General features: G+C 36.6%; 1 protein-coding gene and 1 pseudogene across 1 annotated transcript in view; one reads left to right on the top strand and one right to left on the bottom strand.

The window, feature by feature from the left end:
- Positions 1 to 6,523: 6,523 nt before the first annotated feature.
- On the bottom strand, positions 6,524 to 7,950 carry LOC116143197 (annotated as a pseudogene).
- A 10,254-nt stretch (positions 7,951 to 18,204) lies between these two features.
- LOC116143196 (ankyrin repeat, bromo and BTB domain-containing protein DDB_G0293800-like) overlaps positions 18,205 to 23,112 on the top strand; it is a 12,892-nt gene continuing 7,984 nt past the window's right edge. Inside the window, exons 1-9 of the mRNA XM_031428624.1 lie at positions 18,205 to 18,805; positions 19,230 to 19,275; positions 19,360 to 19,438; positions 19,530 to 19,575; positions 19,663 to 19,761; positions 21,471 to 21,539; positions 21,617 to 22,004; positions 22,262 to 22,407; positions 22,493 to 23,080. Coding sequence (XP_031284484.1) covers positions 18,389 to 18,805; positions 19,230 to 19,275; positions 19,360 to 19,438; positions 19,530 to 19,575; positions 19,663 to 19,761; positions 21,471 to 21,539; positions 21,617 to 22,004; positions 22,262 to 22,407; positions 22,493 to 23,080 — 1,878 coding nt within the window. The 5' untranslated portion in view covers positions 18,205 to 18,388. The remainder of the gene's footprint in view (positions 18,806 to 19,229; positions 19,276 to 19,359; positions 19,439 to 19,529; positions 19,576 to 19,662; positions 19,762 to 21,470; positions 21,540 to 21,616; positions 22,005 to 22,261; positions 22,408 to 22,492; positions 23,081 to 23,112) is intronic.

Genomic DNA, 23,112 nt, shown 5'->3' with positions numbered 1-23,112 from the left:
AGACCAAACCATAAGTATGTAACAATTGACCAATTTCTAATTAGTAAATTTATCTGTTAAAATAAGTTATTGGAAAAAAAAAAACAATAATAAATCAAACGGCAATCATCACAAGAAGACACTACCATCTTGTGAATTATTTAGCAAAAGCTGTGGCTTGGCAGTTGTATGGTTTGTGAGATCTTTTATTGGCCCACTTTTTTTGTTTTTCTTCTTTTTTATCTCTTTATTAAATTACTAGTTTAACTGAAATATCTCATGAGCTCCTTTATTCTTTTTACCAATTACATTACCCTTTTAGCCTTTTCCCTTATGATTGAATGGCAAACACGTTAGTCATTTGGTTAATTATACCTAAAAATCTTATATTCCAGTCATAAAAGGGATAAGTACCTAGTTTACCCAAAATTATTTTATTCTTTTTTGTTCTTAATTACATAATTAATAGAGATTAACATATTTTAAATTGACATAAATTGGAGAGTTTTATGTATTTATAAATTTGTTGGTGTGTTAAGATCTAAAAGAGAAAATGATAGATATGTGAGTTATAAAAAACTTGGATACCCACTCTTAGCAAATCGGTTTCAAAGCAATAAAAACCCGAGAGAAAAGGGCATAAAAAACTTGGATACCCACTCTTAGCAAATCGGTTTTTAAAGCAATAAAAACCCGAAAGAAAGGGGATCGCCGTGGTCAACCAACCAAGGTTATAGAGGTGTTGGTTGATTGATACAAGAAGATATTGGTTATAATACTTCTAATGATTCTAGAATACAAGGGTAGAGAAATGATGGACAAATCTAGAAGTGGAGACAATATCTGAAAAGACATGTCTGAAAATTATGGCCCCAAATCCCAATTTCCATTTGGATGAAATAGAAAGCTCCTTGTCATACCAGCTCATCACTCTCTGGGATTCCAGAATTACACCACCGTCCCATTTTCATTCCACTTTCCTATTTTTTTTTATTTTAACGTATTATTTTCAAGTTTAGAATTTAATATTCATATACCAAATTTCTTTACATCCTGAGGTCTTTCTCTTGATTATTGCACCAACAGTAACATATCAAACAATTTAAAACAACGTTTTTGTTATGGGATTGAAAATGTCAAAGCGGCGGATTTGATTTGTCATAGATAGACATATTTCATTAGGCTATGATTTTTTTTTTTAAAACCACACTTAAATCATGAATGTTCGGATGAAAAATCAAATATGAAACCGTGTATCTATTTACACTATCTTACAATCTGTCCTAACCATTTGGATTACCTACCGATGGATTCATTAGGCCATGATTATAAGTAAAAATTGTGAGTTTGTGCTTATGACATGAAATTGATTTAGAATCTTCAAGTAACACATTTTGTTTTTAATTACTGTGGTGTCTAGGCTAACTTGAATGCATTTCAACTAATCGAGTTAATTGAATACCCTATAAACTTAATGTTTCAGGGTAAGCCACAAATATGATAGATAATCCTAAACTGGTTTGAACCCAAGAAGTTAATAAAAAGAACATACCTTCTTTACTGTCGAATCAATCTTAGAGTTTAAGTCACTATTCATTGACGGTTGCCCACCCAAAACAAAAAAAAAGAAAAAAAAATTATAATAAACAATTGTGTTAAGTTGAAAGAAGACTTAGACTTCATTCTATTCCAAGTAAATCTCTAATTATTAAGAGCAATTCGATGTCTTTTCTTGTAAAGTCAACTATATTATTGAAGCTATAATTTATCATAATTCCTCCACGTTGAGGCCTTAATTTGATTGGTACCCTAACAACCCACTAGCCATTGACTCATCACCGGTTAGCCGGCTGGCACCTGATGCACCACCACTGCCGTGGAATTCCATTTCCGGTTGGCCATGGCTAAGTTGGTGCACCACTAAATGAGTGGTTCTAGATTTAACCACACAATGGCTTGAAATGTGAATTAGAGCCCACATTTTCAAGCTCATAATCTTGTAATTTGTTGCACATGGAAACCAACACAAAACTTTATAGCAGGGTCCACTATTTTATTTTACTAATTCTTTTCATATTGTTTTATTATTTATAGGAGACGTTTGAACCATATAATGTTTTATTATAGGAGATATTATATTAACAGAATAAAAAATCACTTTGAAGATTATTGGGAATGTTTAGAAAATGTGTTTGGTTGATGCAAATAAATTTGTGAATAATATGTTTGGTTAGGAGGATCAATGGATGGGTATGTTATATAGATTCCTAAATTACCCTCTTTTTTAAATATTAATATATTATTATTTTTTGAATAATTTCTTTTAACCTCTTCCTTTTCAGATTTAGCAAAAACACTCTCACAACCAAAAACGTTTTAAACTTAATAAAAACACCCTTACCCACCCCAAGCCACTGCTGACAGCTAGCCACCACGGTCGACGGCCGGCAACAATGCCATAGATCTAGTCATAGCCGTGAAACAACCACAGATCTGGTTGTGAAATGGCCAATTCTTTGGTTGTGAAACGCCGATTGTTTCACAACTAAAGACCTAGCTGTTTTCGACCATGGATTTGTGATCCATTGTCGGAAAATGCCTCACACGACCGGTCATACGCCATTATGGCGATTTTTGGCAGCCTCTGGCGATGATCCACAATGGCTAGCGGTGGTGGCTAGTTTTGTGTATAATGACATTTCTGTAAATAATGACAATAACAAGGGTAATGTCATCTAGAAAATTTAAAAAATGAGGACAAAGTGAATTGGGGTGTTTTGTAAATCTTAACAAATATAAGACTAATTTGGATCAAATGCTCAACTTTTTAGGGGCAATATGGGAAAGAAAATCAAATTATCTTGAGTAAGTTTTAATAACAAAACAAAATCAAATGCTCAACTTTGATTTGTGTCATAGATAGACATATTTCATTAGGCTATGATATATATATATTTTTTTAAACCACACTTAAATTATAAATGCTCAGATGAAGAGTCGAATATGAGACTGTGCATCTATTCACACTATCTTACAGTCTGTCCTAACCATTTGGATTACCTCCGGATGGGTTCATTAGGCTATAATTATAAGTAAAAATTGTGAGTTTGTGCCTATGACATGAAATTGATTTAGAATCTTTAAGTAACACATTTTGTTTTTAATTACCGTGGTGTCCAGACCAACTTGTACGCATCTCAACTAATTGAGTCCACTGAACGCCCGATAAGCTTAATGTTTCAAGGTAAGCCACAAATATGATAGATAACCCTAAAATGGTTCGAACCTAAGAAGTCAATAAAAAGAACAAACATTCTTAAGTGTCGAACCAATTTTAGAGTTCAAGCCACTATTCATTGACAATTGCCCACCCAAAACAAAACAAAAAAAAAAAAAGAAAAAAAAAATTATAATAAACAACTGTGTTAACGTGAAAGAAGACAGAGTTAATTCTATTCTAATTAAATCTCTAATTATTAAGAGCAATTTGACGTCTTTTCTTGTAAAGTCAACTATATTATTGAAGCTATAATTTATCATAATTCCTCCTGGTTGAGGCCTTAATTTGCTTGGTACCCTAACAACCCACTAGCCATTGACTCATCACCAGTTAGCCGGCTGGCACCTGATGCACCACCACCGCCGTGGTATTCCATTTCCGGTGGGCCATGGCTAAGTTGGTGCACCACTAAATGAGTGGTTCTAGATTTAACCACACTATGGCTTGAAATTTGAATTAAAGCCCACATTTTCAACCTCATAATCTTGTAATTTGTTGCACATGGAAACCAACACAAAACTTGAAAGGAGCGTCCACTATTTTATTTTACTAATTCTTTTCATATTGTTTTATTACTTATAGGATGCGTTTGGACCATATAATGTTTTATTATAAGAGATATTATATTAACGGAATAAAAAATCACTTTGAAGATTATTTGGAATGTTTAGAAAATGTGTTTGGTTGATTCAAATAAATTGGCAAATAATATGTTTAATTAGGAGGATAAATGGATGGATATGTTATAAAGATTCATAAATTACCCTCTTTTTTAAATATATTTTATTATTATTATTTTTTGAATAATTTCTTTTAACCCCACACTTTTCAGATTTAGCAAAAACACCCTGGCAACCAAAAATGTTTTAAACTTAACAAAAACACCCCTACTCAACCAAGCCACCACCGACAACTAGCCACCACTGTCGACGGCCACCAACAATGCCATAGATCTGGCCATGGCCGTGAAATGGTTAGGTCTTTGGTTGTGATTGTGAAACGCCGACTGTTTCAAGACCAAAGATTTGGCCGTTTCCGACCATGGATTTGTCATCCATGGTCGGAAAGGACCTCACATGATCGATCGTACACCACTATGGCAACTTTTGATAGCCTCCGAAGGTAGTCCATGGTGGTGGCTAGTTTTGTGTACAATGACATTTCTGGAAATAATGGTAATAACAAGGGCAATGTCATCCAGAAAATTTAAAAAGTGAGGATAAAGAGGTGTGCATGAGTGAATTGGGGTGTTTTATAAATTTAGCATTCACGGCAATTACCCCCAAATGCCACTATTTGTCATAAAATATTACGAGAATATTTTTTTATAAACCAACCAAATATCGCCATCTGCTCAATTTAAAAATTTTACCCAAGTTATCTAATATTAACCCCATCAAAATAGCCCCATAAGGTAATATATTTTATATTACACATGCTTCACATGATGTGTTATTTATTTATTTGTAATTTACATTTATTGAAGTTCAAGACCCTAAAGTTTTTTTTTTTTTTTTTTTTTTGATGATCAAAGGTGTTTGGACCAACTTACGTCCACCTCGACTAATCCTTTGGGGCTCTGAAGTTAATGACCAAGTAACCCTCTAGTGACCATCCCTATTAGTAATTAAGGAGAATCGAATTTAAGACTTTTTGAGTAATACACTCAAGAATTCTAATCGCCCCACCGGCCACCTTGAGGTAGTTGACCCTAAAGTTCTTGGTGTAAAAGTGACCATGGACCCTTTGACAAGTGTACAAAATTTTCAACAGTAAATCAATAATAGCAACAAATTAGCATCAAGAATTTTCAACCTTTCTGACATCATACGATGACATGAACAGATTCAGATGTCCACAAGATAAACTCTACCATCTCCCTCTGTCTATATACAAGCCAAAATTATTGCCTGCTGAATTAGGAACCGCTGAAAAATGAGCGGCTCCCAAGGCTTTGCATTTTGCAAAAATTAAGCATTAGTTGTACTTCGCGACAGACCCTTATGGGAAACGAACAAAAGTTGCTTATAAATTTGTATGCTAGGAATGATTCTGGTGATCGATGAGATGATCGATCTCACTAAATCGCCACCTAGATTTATAAAATGAAATGAATCCAAATTCATAGTAAAATTTTCGTCTCTTGGATTGAAAATTTCGGTAAAACAAAACTAGCGTAATTGTACATATACAAGCCCTATACCGGTGCATAGCAATGTGGAAGATGGTAGTCATTGTTTCCCGACCCAACCCAACCCTATCCGACCCAAAAGCTTCAACAAGCCGGATTTATATTTTTCCTATTCACCCAAAACCCTAAGATTTAGGAGGATGATCGGCGAACAATTGACGGCCGGAATGTTAGGGCTTTTGAAGAGAAATTGCCTGTGAATGCAATGGTGGTGATGGAGTTAATTTCCGGTGAGTAAATCGATCGGAAATCGAACAAAACTGGCAACGACAACAATGGGATTTTTCCGGCGATTGGCAAGGCTAACGGGGGTGAGGTGAGGTGGGTTTTGGTTGGAAGGAAAATGTGAGTAATTCTTGGGTGATGGGGAGGGTTGTCGACGTCGGCGTCAATGAGATCTGACCTAGAATGCCGACGCCAACATTGGTGAGATTTGGCTGATTGTCAACGTCGACGTTGATAAGATCTGGCCTAAAATGCCGACGCCAACATTGGTGAGATTTGACCGAAATCGAACCTATTTCAGCCAGATCTTAAGTGTATTTTGATGGAAATGGGCTTAAGTGACGATTGAGGTTGCATCTTGGGTGTCGCCGCCGCCAATCAGTCACCGATCGATTTGCATTTTAGGTGTGTTTGATAAATTTCAAACCTATAAGACTTAACAAATTTTTAGGGGTATATTTGCTGAATTTTAAAAGTTTTTATCAACCACTTATGTTTGATAAATTTCAAACCTATAGGACTTAACTGTAATTTTTAGGGGTATATTTACTAAATTTTAAAAGTTTTTGTCAACCGGTTTGACCGCGGACTTAACTGTAATTTTTAGGAGTATAATTGCTGAGTTTTAAAAGTTTTTGTCAACCGGTTTGACCGCACTGGTCAAACCGGTCAACCTAGGACCCGAAAGCTTTGCCTGGTTTCACCCCGGGTTGGGTTTTAAAACATTGGATGCTACTAACAGAGGAAGAACCATCTAACCAAATCTAATCTTACTCTTTTTCATCCGGAAACCAGTGCTAGCTTATGAAGTGAAATTATTTGTTACAGCAAGGCACTCACCAAAGACATCAACGAATCGACATCCTCTTCTCTGAGGGATACTTGATGGCTTGGATGAGTATTTAGGGAAAAATAAAATTGTAGGGAAGCTCCCCAGCTGCAACTCTGCTTTGCAAATTCCTTCTGATCACCATCAGCCTAACTTCCCCAACTTCACTCCTGAACCATCAAGCTTTTCTGCTAATTCAACTATATTCTTCCATTGCCTGTTTAAACAATGGATAACAGTACAATAAATTACAGAACTCGGTAAAATACTTCCAATATGCGTGTGCAGAATGATAATTAATTTACCTGGCAAAAGCGGCACCAAGGGGCATAAAGCACAAATCCAGGGCTCTTTTCGAATCTCTATCTAGACAAGTTCTCTATCCCAGTTTACCAAATTAACCAACTTTGGACTGTTGAGAGGTCAGTAACAGTGGGCACTCCATTTGTATGTTGTGCAACACCATTTCCATTGCCATGAGTTGAGAAACCTCTACGTGTTTGATGTTCCCTTTGTGAAGACCACATCTCTTAGCCTTTGCAATTTCCCACCACCACCTCCTTCCCTCTCATGTTGCCCGGTAGTACAGGCTTGTGCATGGTTCACAACCAATTGAGGTGTATCCCTTTGGGTGCAAGGTATTATAGGTAATTCATGGATGGATGAAGTTCCATATGTCTCGGCCTTGCACATTAGCCAGAGGATTCCACTGACCAAGCTGCCATTCCCACCATCCTTTCCTAAAGGAGGGATCTACTAGACAACTGGAATCTCTGCTCTTGTGCTGGCGAATGATCCTTTCTTTGCCAGTTATCCATGCCCGTAGGCCCTTAAGAGCCCTCCTTAAGGGCCTGACCTTCCTGACTCTGCAGCATTCTTGATGCCCATCTTCGTAAAGGAAAAGACCCTTAGTCCTCACTAGAGCTTGAACCTCAACAGCATCAGGGAACATGTACTCGATACGAATGCCATAGTGCTTCTCAACAGTGTCAAAGAAGTGGTAAGTTTCTGAGTTTAGCCTCCCAGTGTCCAGGCTGAATACCTGAATGGCCGGCCAGTAATTGGCGTACTCGATCAAGGCCACATCTCAGCTCCACTGAAAATATCAGACATAAGTCAATAAATAAATAAGACTTGCAATTAATCAAAAGAATATCACAGTGTGATCTATCAAATACTCCTATATTGACCTACTGAACCATACATAATCTCAACAAAACCTCTTCATCCACAGCAATTTCTGTTCACTACTGAACCATTAAAAGTCTAAGCAAAAAGAAGATTTAAAAAATGATTTCTAAAATGGCATGGATTGGTAGTATTTCTTGTATTTGAAATCGAAAATGCGCATAGAAAGTTAAAACAGTGATTGCTGAAGAATATTTTATGACAAATACCTGAAAGCAATGGCAATTTCACTGCCAAATTCTCAAGAGCCTTGTCCATAATTCAAGTGGCGACCCTTTTCCATCTCCTTAGCCAATCCATAGTCCAAACTCTCTATTCTCTTCTCAACATCCGTTGATTCGACATAAACATAGTACAAAACAGTGATCATTATTTATTTCATAACCATATCAAATAAAAGCACCATTACTGATGGAGGCGCCCAGTAACTGTATTGCAGCAACCACACAGCTGCAAGAGGAACCCCTAGGTCGCTCCTTAGTTCTGCACAAATTGGTTTTACAAAGCATTGTTTTCCAAAAGAAATTCCAGCATTTGTGGAACCAAGGATTGATTCAATTGACGCACGAACCGATCCATGGAGCGTAAACCAAAAAGAAAAACGGAAATAAAGACGAGAGTAATTGAAACAATCACAAACCCGAAAAACAAGTTAAACATTGCATGATTACAGAGTTAACTCTCACCATCACCATTCAATCAAATAAAATAATTTAACTATAATTCTGCTCTATTTTATCCAACCCCCTTAGGGTTGAATTTAAGAACATTAAATTTGCTTTAAAAAAAACAGTTGTCGGCTGATGTCTTAAGCTTCAGTTATGATTTTCTTATTGTTTGAATATAAGAATTGAAGTTTAAGAAGAAGAAAACAAATGGCAACCTGTAAAATAGTAACAGAAGTGATTAAAAATTCTACCTTAAGATCACGTGGAGAAACTGCATGAGAAGAAATGGAGCATCTAAGCAAAGAAGATGAAGAAAGAGGGCCATGAGATTCAGATTGAGATTGTGATGGTGATGGTGATGGTGAGATCAAACGGATGTAAATTTCTGGGACTCTCAGAAGCTATTGAGATAGTGCTATGTTTACTAAACGAAGAAAAACGACAGAAATAACAGTGTCCCGCGAAAATTACGAGCGCTTCAGGTCATTGAATGTGGACATCTTTGTGTTTGGTTTTGCCATTAGTTAGAGTAAATAATTTTCCGGTTTGCCTCAATTACCCTTCTCATCCAAAAAGTTTTAAAATGTCACTTTTACACCCCAAGTTTATATTCTGTACTATCCAAAGCTGATTCTGACGATTCTGATGGTAAAAATTCTTTCGTCATCACTATTTGAACCTTTATCTCTCTACAAAAATCATCTCACTTTAGCACCTGATTTCTCACAAATTATCGGTCATCACAAAACTAGGGTTTTTATTCTTAACTGATTTTTAATTTATTCTAACAGCGAAATTTAATCAGTTACTACCATTCAATCCACTAAAGTCCACTCTACAAAACCTCTCTACCTAGGCTCTTGGTAACTCGTTGCACGCTAACTGAGAAAATAAAGTGTATTTAAGTTAACTAAATATAACTTTGAGTGGAGAAAATGGTATTTTGAAACTTTTTTTGGGAAAGTGTATAAAACACATTACTCTCTAGTTTTACTCTCCAGTCTCCACGAGGCAATTTTTATTTTTGGTCAATTTAATTAATATTAACCACAAAAATATTTTTTTTACTTGATATGATATTTGGATATTACAAACCCATATATTATCAACAATTCCTACATTATCAAAAGCCCCTTACATTATTCAAAAATACCTCTTGGCATTATCAAAATCCACTTAACATTACAAACACCCCTTAACAATAGTAAGTTAGCAAAAGATTCACAAAAAAAATAAAAGTTGTTGATAAACATGTTTCTGAGGCCTGAGGATGTAATTTTATTTATTATTTATTTATTTCCAAATTTCATAATAGGTTAATAATGGACTATAGGAGAAGGCGCCTTCTTCCACTGGATCTTCTTACTAGATTCTCCCATGAAGGTGACAAAACTGCTTCTTGATTTTATAATCTTGAGAAATTCCTGGTCTCGGATTATCTCAAGACTCAGGCCCCATTATATTTAAGCTTTTGTTCTTTCTTTCTCCATCAATAAAATGTTTTACATTATAAAACCGATCACATATCGATCACATTTGACATTTCTGACACCCCACCGAAAACAAGGTTTACATTTGCCTGATCACTTTACTTCGAGTAGTTCCTTTAACAAATTCTTGAAGCATACTCACAGCATCCTCTGTGAGGTATGATTTGTAATTAGAACAGAGAACTAGAACTTTAAACGGGTGCAAAAGCTTCAGAATCTCAGAGCGCTGATCATAATCCTGTGACAAAGATTGTATTGATAAAGCCGAAGAAGGTGTTACAAAGTAGTCGTCTTATGATATAGAGAATTCAAAAGAAAACTTTCACATACACTTACCTTTCTGTCACAACAACGATTGGCTTGGAATTAAACTTGGCCTCAAGTTCTCCAAGTTCTTCCTGATCATTTCAATGTCCTATATAGAATAAATAAAAAGAAGTTACAAAGTTGAATATATTTGACGCAAGCGAGACTGAGGTATCTAGTGCTAGATGAGGCAAAACTAATATCAAATGTTTTTTTGTACTTGAAAGTTGAATGGTGTGTGAAATAAGGTGTGATTAAACCACATCGTGTCAAATAAACTTGGTTATGCATACAAAAAAAGATGCAATTCAATGCAGTAGATAAAAAACAATCATACCTTGGCTTTAAAAGTGATGGTTCACAAAATCGAGTCGGTCAACATGACACGCTCCTAACTGCATCAAGTTAAGTTAGTTCACACGTGGAAAAAAGTCGAGAGAAGTAGATGATACCCATCCAAAACATCTCTTTATATGAAATAAATTTGAATCAAAGTATAACCATGGCCCAAAGATCAAAAATAACAATTCTTTAACAGGTCCAAAAACAGTGGAAAAAGAATCATTGTAATAATACCTTCTCAAGCCCCTGTTCAAAGCGTCAGCAGATCAAAGCAGAAACACTAATAGAACAGCATACACACTGCTCTAGAGGTACTTCAGAGTTGCATTTCCCACTTCAAGAAGCAAGAGGGAGCCATTCTTGTGAAGAAAACTGGAAGAGAATTCTTAATTTCTCGAATCTCTGACTCAATATCCTTGAGATTTTGTTCAGATAACTGCATGAGAGAAGCATAAACTCATTGTTTGTTATTCACCTTTTCTAAAACCTGTAACACACAACATGCAGACATATTAAAAATAGAAGACAAGCCTAATTACATGATACATGCTATATAGCACTAATACATGATATTTGTCGATCACTTGAAATTAGTAAAATGGTAGAACTGAGAGATCAATTTTGCATTACCAAGTCGCATGATGAACCCCAGCAACATCAGCTCGTCTGAGTGCCATCAAAGGTTCTCTTAAAGGGCCAAGAGTAGTAATTGACGGTTTCCCATCGCATTAACCATTAACCATTACAATTTCCAGATCACGCGACAAGCTCCAGTGCTACTCATATTAAAGATAAACAGAAATTAAAAGACCATTCAGAATTGACTAAAGGAAAGAGTAAGGTAAATGTTTCGCAATGAGGGTCTCATGCATTCTCTGACTAATGTCATCAAGAAACTTCTTAATACTTATAAAGGCTGATCATAGTTTCGATCAGCTACAAACATAGAGGAACAATTACCTGCTCATCATCTAGAATTACAGCACCAATTTGCTCTGATTGAGATGGCCCCACTTCTATCAATGCTAATTCTCTCAGAGATTTGCAACTACGAGGATCAACGTAACAATTTTTCAAAGAAAGAAGCAGCTGTAGCTGCCCGATTGCACCTACACACAATCTTAACAGGTCCCCAAGAAGATGCCTTGAAGCATTTAGCTTCATCCCCACCAGCATAACCTGCAAGATAGCGGTATCCATTTCTCAAATAACTGACCGTATCACAAATCAGGTTCCAATACTTGGAACACATTTGCTCTATCTTTACAACAAGTGGGCAAGGCGAATTTTAACGATTACTGCAAAATAGGTGCCACTTCGGTTCCATGAAAAAAATAAAAGCAAGGTAATGTGCCACTTCTTTCTCAACATATTATAGCAAAAACATTTCAAGGAAACCAATACAAGAAAGAGAGAGTACCCTGGTAGAATGAGAGGTGAAATCCCAGAATCGGCGAGAGAGTGAGCAATGAACTCAACCATTGGTGTCTTCCCATTGCCCCCATGTCAAGTTCCCAACACTAATCACTGGTACTGCCAATCTTTCATATCAACAAAATAATTAAACAACGCCATTAATTTACTTATAAACAACAAAAAATAGCAAAATTAGATAACATTAAGCCCTCTAAACTACGCTCAATACAACTAATCTCAGCTTAACACACCCAGTTACATACTACATTGATCAACATTAATTTTCAAGAAGTATAATCCAATATTCAAAAAAGGAGAAAAAGAAGATTCTTGCTTTCATTTTCAAAAATGAGAAACCGTATTAAAATTCTTTAAGTTCTTCGAGGACAGAGAGAGATTGAGAAAGAACCTGTGCTTGGAGAAAAAGCCGAAGTAGTAGAGAGAGCGACGGAGAGAGAGGGTGAAGCTGTAGACGGAGGAAGCGAAGGAGAGCAGAGGAATAATAGATGATTGGAGAGGACTGAGCTTAGCGTGGTCTTGAGCGTAGGCGATTTCGTTCACCAGTCTTCCTAGTTTCTCCATTGGAAGTGGAAAGTGACTGATTCCAGTGGAGAAGAATGAGAGGGAAAGAGAAAAATGGAAGCAATGGGCCGGGCCGGGCCCTTGTGTGGATGGGCCGTCAGTTATGATCTTGGAGGGCCCAATACGTGAAAGTTAAACTCATTGGGTTTTCAACGTGTCAATTATACCTTGATCTTAAAAAATTAACATTACCTATCACATAATTTTATTTTTAATTTTTATATTGTCGTATTAACAATCACATCGTACGACCACGACTAATCCCCAGAGTGTTGGACACCGAGTAATGTTAAGCTCATAATCCAATCTCATAAACTTCTCTTACAACCCAAACATGACAGTTGAGTTGGCACTGTCATGCCAGCTCCACCACACCTAAAGCACAAAATGATTTTGACTATACTTAAGAAACGTTACGGTTATTCCTTCATAGAGAACAACGTTCCTTATAAAGGAATAGTCATTCGTTCCTCATAAAATTAACATTAACATTACCTATCACATAATTTTATTTTTAATTTTTATATTATCGTATTAACAATCACATCGTACGACCACGACTAATCCCCAGAGTGTTGGACATCGAGTAATGTTAAGCTCATAATCCAATCTCATAAACTTCTCTTACAACCCCAAACATGACAGTTGAGTTGGCACTGTCATGTCAGCTCCACCACACCTAAAGCACGAAATGATTTTGACTTTACTTAAGGAATGTTACAGTTATTCCTTCATAGTGAACAGCGTTCCTTATGAAGGAATAGTCATTCGTTCCTTATAAAATTAACATTAACATTACCTATCACATAATTTTATTTTTAATTTTTATATTGTCGTATTAATCACATCGTACGATCACAACTAATCCCCAGAGTGTTGATCACCGAATAATGTTACACTCATAACCCAATCTCATAAACTTCTCTTACAACCTCAAACATGACAGTTGAGTTGGCACTGTCACGTCAGCTCCACCACACCCAAAGCATGAAATGATTTTGACTAGACTTAAGGAACGTTACGATTACTCCTTCATAGAGAACAACGTTCCTTATGAAGGAATAGTCATTCGTTCCTTATAAAATTAACATTAACGTTACCTATCACATAATTTTATTTTTAATTTTTATATTGTCGTATTAACAATCACATCGTACAACCACAACTAATCCCCAGAGTGTTGATCACCCAGTAATGTTACACTCATAACCCAATCTCATAAACTTCTCTTATAACCCTAAACATGACAATTGAGTTGACACTGTCACCTCAGCTCCACCACACCCAAAGCACGAAATGATTTTGACTAAACTTAAAGAACGTTACAGTTATTCCTTCATAGAGAACAACGTTCCTTATGAAGGAATGATCATTCGTTCCTTATAAAGGAACAATCATTTATTCATAAGGAACAAGCGTTTCTTATGAAGTAACAACCGTTTCTTATGAATTAACGATTGTTTCTTATGAAGTAACGATCGTTCCTTATGAATGAATGATCATTCGTATCTAATTTAAGTCATTTAGTATTTTTGGTGTCGTAGAAATTGACGTGACAATGTCAACTCTACTGTCACATTATAATTGTAGAGAAAATTGTGAGATTAAGTTATAAACGTAGCATTTTTTGTTAAACAGCCTACAAACCCTCGATTAAACTCAATGAACCAGTCTTTGAATAACTTAAAGTCTTATCATCTTATCACAACCTAAGTGGTTAATAATCCCAAATATTAATCTCTACATATGGCCTGTTTCTTTACAACTTACAAGAACTCGTATGAACAAAATATGGTATTAATTAATTACTAAAATTTAAGCAATTGAAAATAGTAATTAGTTAAAATTAGAAGGTGGTTTTATTTTATTAAATTAAGAGAGTCCGAAGTCCGAACCACCTGACCTGGTGAGCATCTCTAGCAGTGTTGATGCAGACAGATGCAAATAGACAATTGCAGTGAATCATTATACAATTGATTATCTCTCTCTCTCTCTCTCTCTCTCTCTCTCTCTCTCTTTCTTTCTTTTTCCTCCATAATTGACAAACACTGAGCTACTCTACTGTACTACCCATCAAGCTTCATTTATTTTTTATTGGACGTCTGGACTTTTGTTATGAAATCTAATATGAATATAGGAATTGCATTGGCCAAATGGTAAACAATTAGATTTGTCTTATGGTTGAGCTGAACAGTGACATTACCAACGACATACCTTTTCCAAAACAAAAAAGAAAAAGCCTTTCTCCAACTACTTACATGATCAAAGGTTGTTGTTTTTCCGTTTTTTCAAAAATTATAAGATAGGGTTCAGCATAATATCGGATTTCAAACTTGTCCTCGCTTTGATTACTTAAAACACTTGTTTCTTACTTTCCAAAGATTATAAAATAGGGTTCGACAAATGCTCTCGTTAAGACAACATATAGTGTACATTATTGGATTGTCATATAATTATATTTTATATGACGTTACTTTGAAATGCAAAGTTGTAATATTTTACTTATACTATTTTATTTCCAAGTATACGTTGGTAAACAAATTTCAACCACTTTTTTTCTTTTTTTTTTTTTGTTTAAGAGATATCATACACTATTCTAGTAATATTAATATCCATAAATTTATCATAACAATGTATTTTTGTATAACATGTTCTATATGACATTATAGGGTCGTTTGTTTTGTTATTTTGGATATGATTTTGGGAATGATATTGGGTAGTTAAATATGGTGAGTATTACAAGGTAAAATTTAAAAACTAACAAAAAACCCATTAGGTTTGCTAATTTAACTAAACACCCCAATATATAAAAGTTTTGTAAAATGATAAAAACATCCCCACCCACCCACAGTGCCAGATTCCGGCCACCACTGTCGGAATCTGACCAAAAAATGGCATTATGACACAGACCGGTCAGATTTGGCGGGTAGAGCATCGATATGGCCTTTTCCGATCAGATCTACCACGGATCTGGCTGGAAAATGCTAGATCTATGGCCAGATCTGGCCGTCGACGGCCGCAAAAGTCTAAATTTGGCCGTTGTTGTTGGTCAACGACGACCATTTTTTTGACCATCACTGACGACCAGATCAGTGAATTACCGGCCAATTTCAGTCGTTTGTAGGCCGTTGTGATAGATTCTGGCTATCACTGATAATGATTGCCAGAATCTGGTAACTATGTGTGGATGGAGGTGTTTTTGTTAATTTTTAAACTTTTTTCTGGGGGTATTTAATGAAATTAATAAACTTAAGGGGTCTAAAGAATTTAAAAAATATACTAATATTTCCTAAATAATTAAACAAACAAATATTTTGGGAATATGGATAGGAATATTAAACCAAACACACTCATAAATTTTAGATCAATGTCTTCCTTTAATTTTTAATGCATTATTTAGTTTGTTACAGGTATATCTTTCAATATCAAAGTATTGAGAGAAATATTTGTGCATTGTTCAACGACAGAATGGTATGTATCATAAAATATGTCAAGTGAGTTTTGTTACAGTATAACATTACATCTATACATTAATGTAAAATTTGTAAACTCATAATGTGAAACTCATAAACCACAATCGTAATACTTGTAAAATGCACTTGTACACTTATAATTAGTGTTCTAAAACCCGACTCAGCCCAACCAGTTTGACTAATCGAACTGGGACCTTAGGCCTTTTTTGGACCAAATTACCCTTGTCTACTGTTTAAAAATCCTTAACTTAATTGTTGGCCACTTCTGGCCACTTTTTGATGCCCCTTGCCCCTTGCCCCTTGCCCCTTGCCACCTCCCGCTCATCCCCACCCTCACTTTATCACTACCCACCCCTATATTAAACATATTAATATTTAATTTTTTAAAAATTAAATTATTGTTGATGTCACAGGTCCAACAGGTTGGACCGGTTGACCCGCAACCCGGATAACAAAACAGGTTACTCTCCGATCCGAGTTTTAAAACAATGCTACCCACCCCTTGGTGGGCTACATCCCTCACTCTAGCACACGACAAACCCCATTTCCAGATGTGATGCCTTTGCGCAAAACAAAATTGCTAAATTTTCTATTTCATCTAACTTCCTTTATAATTAATGAAAAAAGTTATCGTTATTTTAGTGTAGAATCTTATTTTATCAGTCAACTAAAACAATAAAACTATTTCACATAAGATATTTTTAAATTTTATTATAAATTTATGTACATAGAATATAGATATGGGAATAGTAACATTAAACATTAAAAACACATTATCAAACTTAAATATAAAACATCTTAATCTATAGTCAAAACCAAACTAGTTATAGTTTAAACCCTTTCTTTAAGCTACTCATTAAAATGTGAAATCAAGTTTAAAAGCCATTGAAATTACTATAAAAAGGTACACACACGCTTTCTTTCATAAACCTAAGGCCAACGAATCACGTCTTCAAATTGGTAACAGCTTCCCGTCCCCATCAAATCACTGGAATCCAACGGCCACGATTTATTCCACACACTTGTCTCATCTTCAAACACGTTTATGCTTACTGTTGATTTTGATCCAGCCAACATAATTTCCTTCACCAACTTCTGGGCCCACCCGATTTGGAAAAGAAAAAAAAACCACCCCATTCTTGGGGGCCCACTCCCCTCACCTTTCTTCTCAGCTCCACGTCTTCGTGGGTCCCAACAGGAGCTGAATTTCAGGAATTTACACTTGTTGATTTTTCAGCTGCTTCCTTCTCTTAAATAAGGGATTAAACTTGAAGATTGAATGGAGGACATTTCTGGAATTAGAGTTCTGTCACGGTGTGATTTGTTTAAAAAAAATCACTGCGGTTCTGTTGAAATAAATATCATCATGAGCGTTAATTACATGATGATTTTGATATTGACGGCCATGATTGATACGATATGATTTGAATAGGCGCACCGAAAAGTAAAAATAAAAAGATAAAAGGTTTTTTGTGCACAATAACAAAAGGGCCAAAAAGTTAATCTAAATTACTAATGAACCCTCTACCGCAGCCGCTAAGAAAGCTATAACTAGTGGGTAGTTTAGTCAAAGGATCCGTTTGGACTATAGAGCTTGGACATTAAGTCATGGCGGTCTCTTTCAAACTTTGTTGAAAATTTAAAAATCCTTTTTTCACTCGCTTTGAGGAGCGTGGGCGACCTTTTCCGTTTCCAATACATCTCTCCGTTAATGACACTAATTTAATTTTAATAATTACTTAAGTGAATGTGGTTATTAATATTTTGATATATGTATTATAGTTCATTAATAGCCTCAAATTAAATTACCCATTATGAAAAGGTTATTAACCTGGAAGATTAATTATAATTAGTTAAGTTAAATGATGTGCCATAGTTTAATTAATAACATTTATAATTTTTTCTTAATATTTTATAATTATGAATTATAGTGGATTTTTTTTTAATTAGTATGCTAAAAGATAAATATACATGGTTAATAATACATTGTTAGTGGTCAATTTTAGAATCTAGCGAGCAAGTTGGACACGCGCGAAGTTATGACTTGGGACGTGCTCTTTCTCGCGTATAAAAAGAAAGGAAAAATGGAGAGATGACGTGACACAGCGGGCAGCAGGCAAAGTGACACGAAAACCCTACACGGGCAGCGGGCAGCACAAAACGCCGTCATTCCAAGCCACTAACGCCGTTGTTACAACACACCAGGACACAAAAAAATCAATCATTTTATGACCCCCGAACCTCAGCTCCGTGTCTCACAGCCAGCCTCGGACTGACGTACGGATCTCACAAAGCCCTCCCACACTCGAAAAAGCCAAGCCAGAAGCAACACCAAAAAGGAGAGAGAGAGAGAAGAGGGACTGAGAGTTTAAGAGAGAGAAAGAGAGTGGAGTGAGTTTCCTTAGAGAGAGAAAGAAAGATGGGCCAGATCGTGAAGAGGAAGAAGAAAGGGAGGCCATCGAAGGCAGATCTGGCGAGGCGACCGCTTTCTCCGTCACCGGCGCCGGAATCAGAGATCCGGCGGAGCATAAGGCGGAGAAATGTGCGGTACGACATAGACTACTACGAGGATTACTTTGACGAAGAGGACGAGGACGAGGAAGAAGAGAGGAGGAGAGAGAAGAAGCTTAAGCTGGTATTGAAACTGAACCAGGGGAGCGAGTCAGCTGAGCCGGCTCGGAGCCGGTCTCGCTCGTCGGCGCGTGAAGGACACGCGTCGGACGAGGAGGAAGAAGAAGAGGAAGAGGAAGAGGATAAGCCTTTGAAGAAGAGAAAAATCAATGGTGGTGATGTTAGTGAAAGTGAAGAAGATGATAATAATAATTATGATGAAGAGGTAAAAACAGCATTTACGTTAATGTATGAAATCCAGGTCAGCTGAAATCTTGGAGATTTTTCAAGATTTTTGTGATTGTGTCGTGCTCTTGAGGCTTTCACTCCTATTAATAATAATACTTGTGTGAGAGTTTTGAGAGAGATAAATAACGGTCGGGTCAACTGTCAAAAACTAACAACAACAGAATCTGATCACACTCCTCTCTCTCTACTTTCTCTTTCTCTCTCTATCCAACTCTATTTGTCTATCTACAACTATATCTATATATTTCTTTTACGCACAAACCTTCTGTCTCTCTCTTTGTTTGTGTGTTGTACTTACGTACTGTCTGCTTTAACTGTCTCTGTCTCTCTGTCTCTGTCTTTGTCTTTCATTTGCACACGCAGTCATGTAATATTTATTTGTGTTGGTCGGTTCTTAACAGGCGAGGGGGAGAAAACTGCTGGCAAAAGGGCAGGACTCGGCTCCAGGTTTGTGAGGTTTTGGTTGATTTTGAGATATTATGTTTTAATTTGATGTGGGTTTGTCTGAATTTGGGCTTTTTGTTTGATTAGGGACGCCGGTGAATCAATCAGTCGAGATTCCGTTGCCTGACAAGAAGTCATTGGAGTTGATTCTGGACAAATTGCAGAAGTGGGTGATTCATTGTTAATCTTCTATCTCTATTTATCTAGTGGTGTTGATGTTGCGTTGCTTATGGTTGCTATGTGTGAACTTGTGGCAGGAAGGATACATATGGTGTGTATGCAGAGCCAGTTGATCCTGAGGAGGTGTGTGGAATTTGTTTTTTGAAATGTTGGTTTGTTTTTGGAAGGCTTCGTTTGTGTACAAGATTGAGGTATTGATTGTTTTTGTAGCTTCCGGATTATCATGAGGTGATAGAGCATCCAATGGACTTTGCCACGGTGAGGAAGAAGCTGGGAAATGGATCATATTCTACCTTGGATCAATTTGAGGTTGGTATTTATGTTTCATTATTTTTTTTATTCATGGAGCTGTTCTTTGCTTGGGATATGGGGCTTCTCACTGAGTCTGTTCTGGATTGCGTTACTTATCGCCTGAGTGGGTGAGTTTAAGAGCGCTGTGACAGTCTTTGTTGCGTTTTGGCTCAATTAACGATGGCTTTGGTGGGGACTTTCTTGGTTTCTCTTAAATTTCTTTCCACCCGGTGCTTCTGCTTATGCAACCAATGAATTAGAGTGACCTGTTATAACTCACTGTAAAGATGCCCACTGAGCCAGAAAAGTCAATTTGGTGTAGTTCTGGTAATTTACAATATTTGGGTTGTTGAACTCTTGGAGCTCATTCTTTGCTTTTGTTGCGCTGGCAATAGTTAATTATGGTGCTTGTGCTTCAACATGAAGGTTGATCTTGTTGAGGAGCATCCCATCCCCTGATTCAAGAGAATGGCAGAAATGGGAAGAAGGATAGACTTTTTGTTTAGTTAGTGAACTAGCAATTATGTTTAGGAAAAGTGGAAAATAAAGAAGAAATAGCAATTTTACAAGGCCGCCTTCATTTCCAGTATAAGTTAAAGTTAAATCTATTAGGTCCCTGGTCAGAATGGAGATTAGTTCGTCTATACTATGATTTGATGTTGTATTTGTTTCAGTTAGTGTTATATGCCGGTCTGAGGAAATATACTTCTTTTGTTTTAAAAAGTAGGACGTTGTTGATGAAGTGCCATGTTTATAGACTTTTGATCCTTGATGGTTACATTTAATTGAGTGAGACAGCTGATCTTTTTTTCTCATATGATTGGTTTTCATTGGTCATTGAGTTCAATTGAATTGAAATGAAGATATCTTAGCTAATAGGGGTGCCAACACTGATGTCGACATGCATCCTAGCCTTTTGGGTTTATTTCACTTGGACTTTTTCATGTTATATTCATGATTGTTGCCTCTTCCTCTTACATTATGATTGTAAAGTTTTGTACCTTTGCCTATCACGTGCTTGTGGATGTTTGAGTCTGTAAATGAGAATTTCCTCTGTTACTCTGTTTATTCATCTGTTTAAATGGGAGAGATAAATGCTTACTGTTGAAAACTTGGTGTTGAAAAGAAAATGTTCATATCAAGTGGACATCTAGAAAATGTGCTGCATGTCGATTGTTGATAGAGGTGCCGTTGCAAGTTCCCTGGCTTCCTTTTCTCGTAGTTGAACATTATGAAACATATCTGGATACGGCTTACTGATTGGTTGCACAATCCTTCTCTTGCTACTAATTCTGAATCATTTCATCTTCTTGTCTAACAATAGCAATGCCTGCTTGCCATCTTATTAATGCAAAAGTTAATTTGGTGATCATTTCTTGGCTACATATACTGAGTAGAAATTATGCTCAAATTCCAATTGGATCTTGACCTTCAGACTGTTTATTGTAGTTTTACCTTTTAAGATTGATCTATAAATATGAGAAAGGCAGTGCGGGTGCAGAAGGTTGGAGAAACCAGTGCTTAAGTTGGCGAATTACTTCATCAACTAGATGTTTGCATACTACAAACGGCAAGCTTTAACATTATTGACTCTGGAAATTGATAATTCCATTCATTTACCATGTGTGGTTTTATTTATCTCATGTGCCATTTCTTAGTTAGATATGCCTTTCTCTTATGCTTCTTATTTATGTTTTGGGTTGTAAAGCTTGTTTTCCTTAATGCAGAGTGATGTATTTCTAATATGCTCAAATGCAATGCAATACAATGCACCAGACACTGTATATCATAGACAGGTATAATGCTTTCTTCTGTTTCTTCAGTTCTTGTACTCATTTGGTGAATAATCTGACTGTCCAATTATTTTGCAAAGGCACGTACCATTCAAGAGCTGGCGAGGAAAAAATTCCATAGGTTAAGGGTTGGTATTGAACGCTTTGAGAAAGAGCTCAAGCCAGAGAAAGAGCTCAAGTTGGAGAAGGAGCTCAAATTAGAGAAAGAAGTTAGGTCTGAACAACGGCCAAAATCTAACTTTTTGGCAAAGAAGCAAACAAAGAAACCGTTCAGCCGGACCTTGCAGGAACCTGTTGGATCTGACTTCTCCTCAGGTGCCACTCTTGCCACCACCGGAGATATCCAGAATGGTAATATTGCATTCCAAACTGGTGGTTGTGAGAGGCCTAGCAATACTGATGGGCTTGTAGAGGGTAATTCTTCCCTGGTTGATAATAATTCAGAGAGGGTGGAAGAACTATCATCAGGTATGATAATTGAAGAAATTCTGTTGTGGTATATTATTGTTTGGAATTGCAGAGATTGATATTTTTACTTAGGTAAGGGGGAAATCACTGTCACACGCCTAGAACTAGGTACTAAAGTTGTTTTTTAAGTTTTTGAAGCCAAAGCATTGTTGTGTCTGATGTTGTTATTTATCTTAGGTCAGAATGGTACCGTGTAGGGTGTTCTAAGTTCTAACATCTGATAGCTCTAGACCCCTACTAACTGCTTCATGTTTCAGGGAAGGGTCTCCTATCTAAATTGGGGAGGAAGACATCTGTGGTTGATGAGAACCGTCGTGCAACTTATAACTTATCCAATCAGCCCTTGGTCAGATCAGATTCAATATTTACAACCTTTGAGGGTGAAATCAAGCAGCTAGTTGCCGTATGTAACAGAAAATTTCTCTTTTTCTTCAATACTCTTATTGACTGTACTCTACAATCAATTTATTTTTGTTTTCTTGAATCAGGTTGGCCTCCATGCAGAATATTCCTATGCCAGGAGCTTGGCCCGTTTTGCTGCTGCTCTTGGTCCTGTTGCTTGGAAAGTTGCCTCTCAGAGGATTGAGCAAGCACTACCTCCGGGATATAAGTTTGGTCGTGGATGGGTTGGAGAATATGAGCCACTTCCAACCCCAGTATTAATGATTGAGAACCGTGCACAGAAAGAATCTTCCCTGTTTACAAAATTCCAATCTACAGCTGATCTGCAAAAAGATGATATGGCTTTTAAAACCCCTGTTCCTACTAAGGTGCACCCTGTTAGTCGGCCTATTTCAGAAGGGAATTCATCTTTGTTTCGTCCTCCAAGTGGGTCAACCTCAGAAGGAAAGCCCCCATTCTTTGCTTCTCCCAAAGCAAAACTGAGTACCCCTGCTAGTGTTGTTCATCAGCAACATAATCCATTTTCTAGGACTTTAGCTGAGCCTGAGAATAAGGTCTCAAAGCAAGTTGAATTGAATTTGCCACCTTCAGCAAGCCAGAATAATAGTGATCTTGTTGCTGCAAAACAGTTTTCAAATAAATTAGAAATGGTAGCCTCTAGGCCAAATGAGATGGTGGCAAGGAACATGAATCTGATGCAGCCTTT

The sequence above is a fragment of the Pistacia vera genome, unplaced genomic scaffold (assembly GCF_008641045.1).
Source record: "Pistacia vera cultivar Batoury unplaced genomic scaffold, PisVer_v2 Contig427, whole genome shotgun sequence".
NCBI classification, from domain to species: domain Eukaryota; kingdom Viridiplantae; phylum Streptophyta; class Magnoliopsida; order Sapindales; family Anacardiaceae; genus Pistacia; species Pistacia vera.
This window is presented reverse-complemented; position numbering and strand designations above follow the sequence as displayed.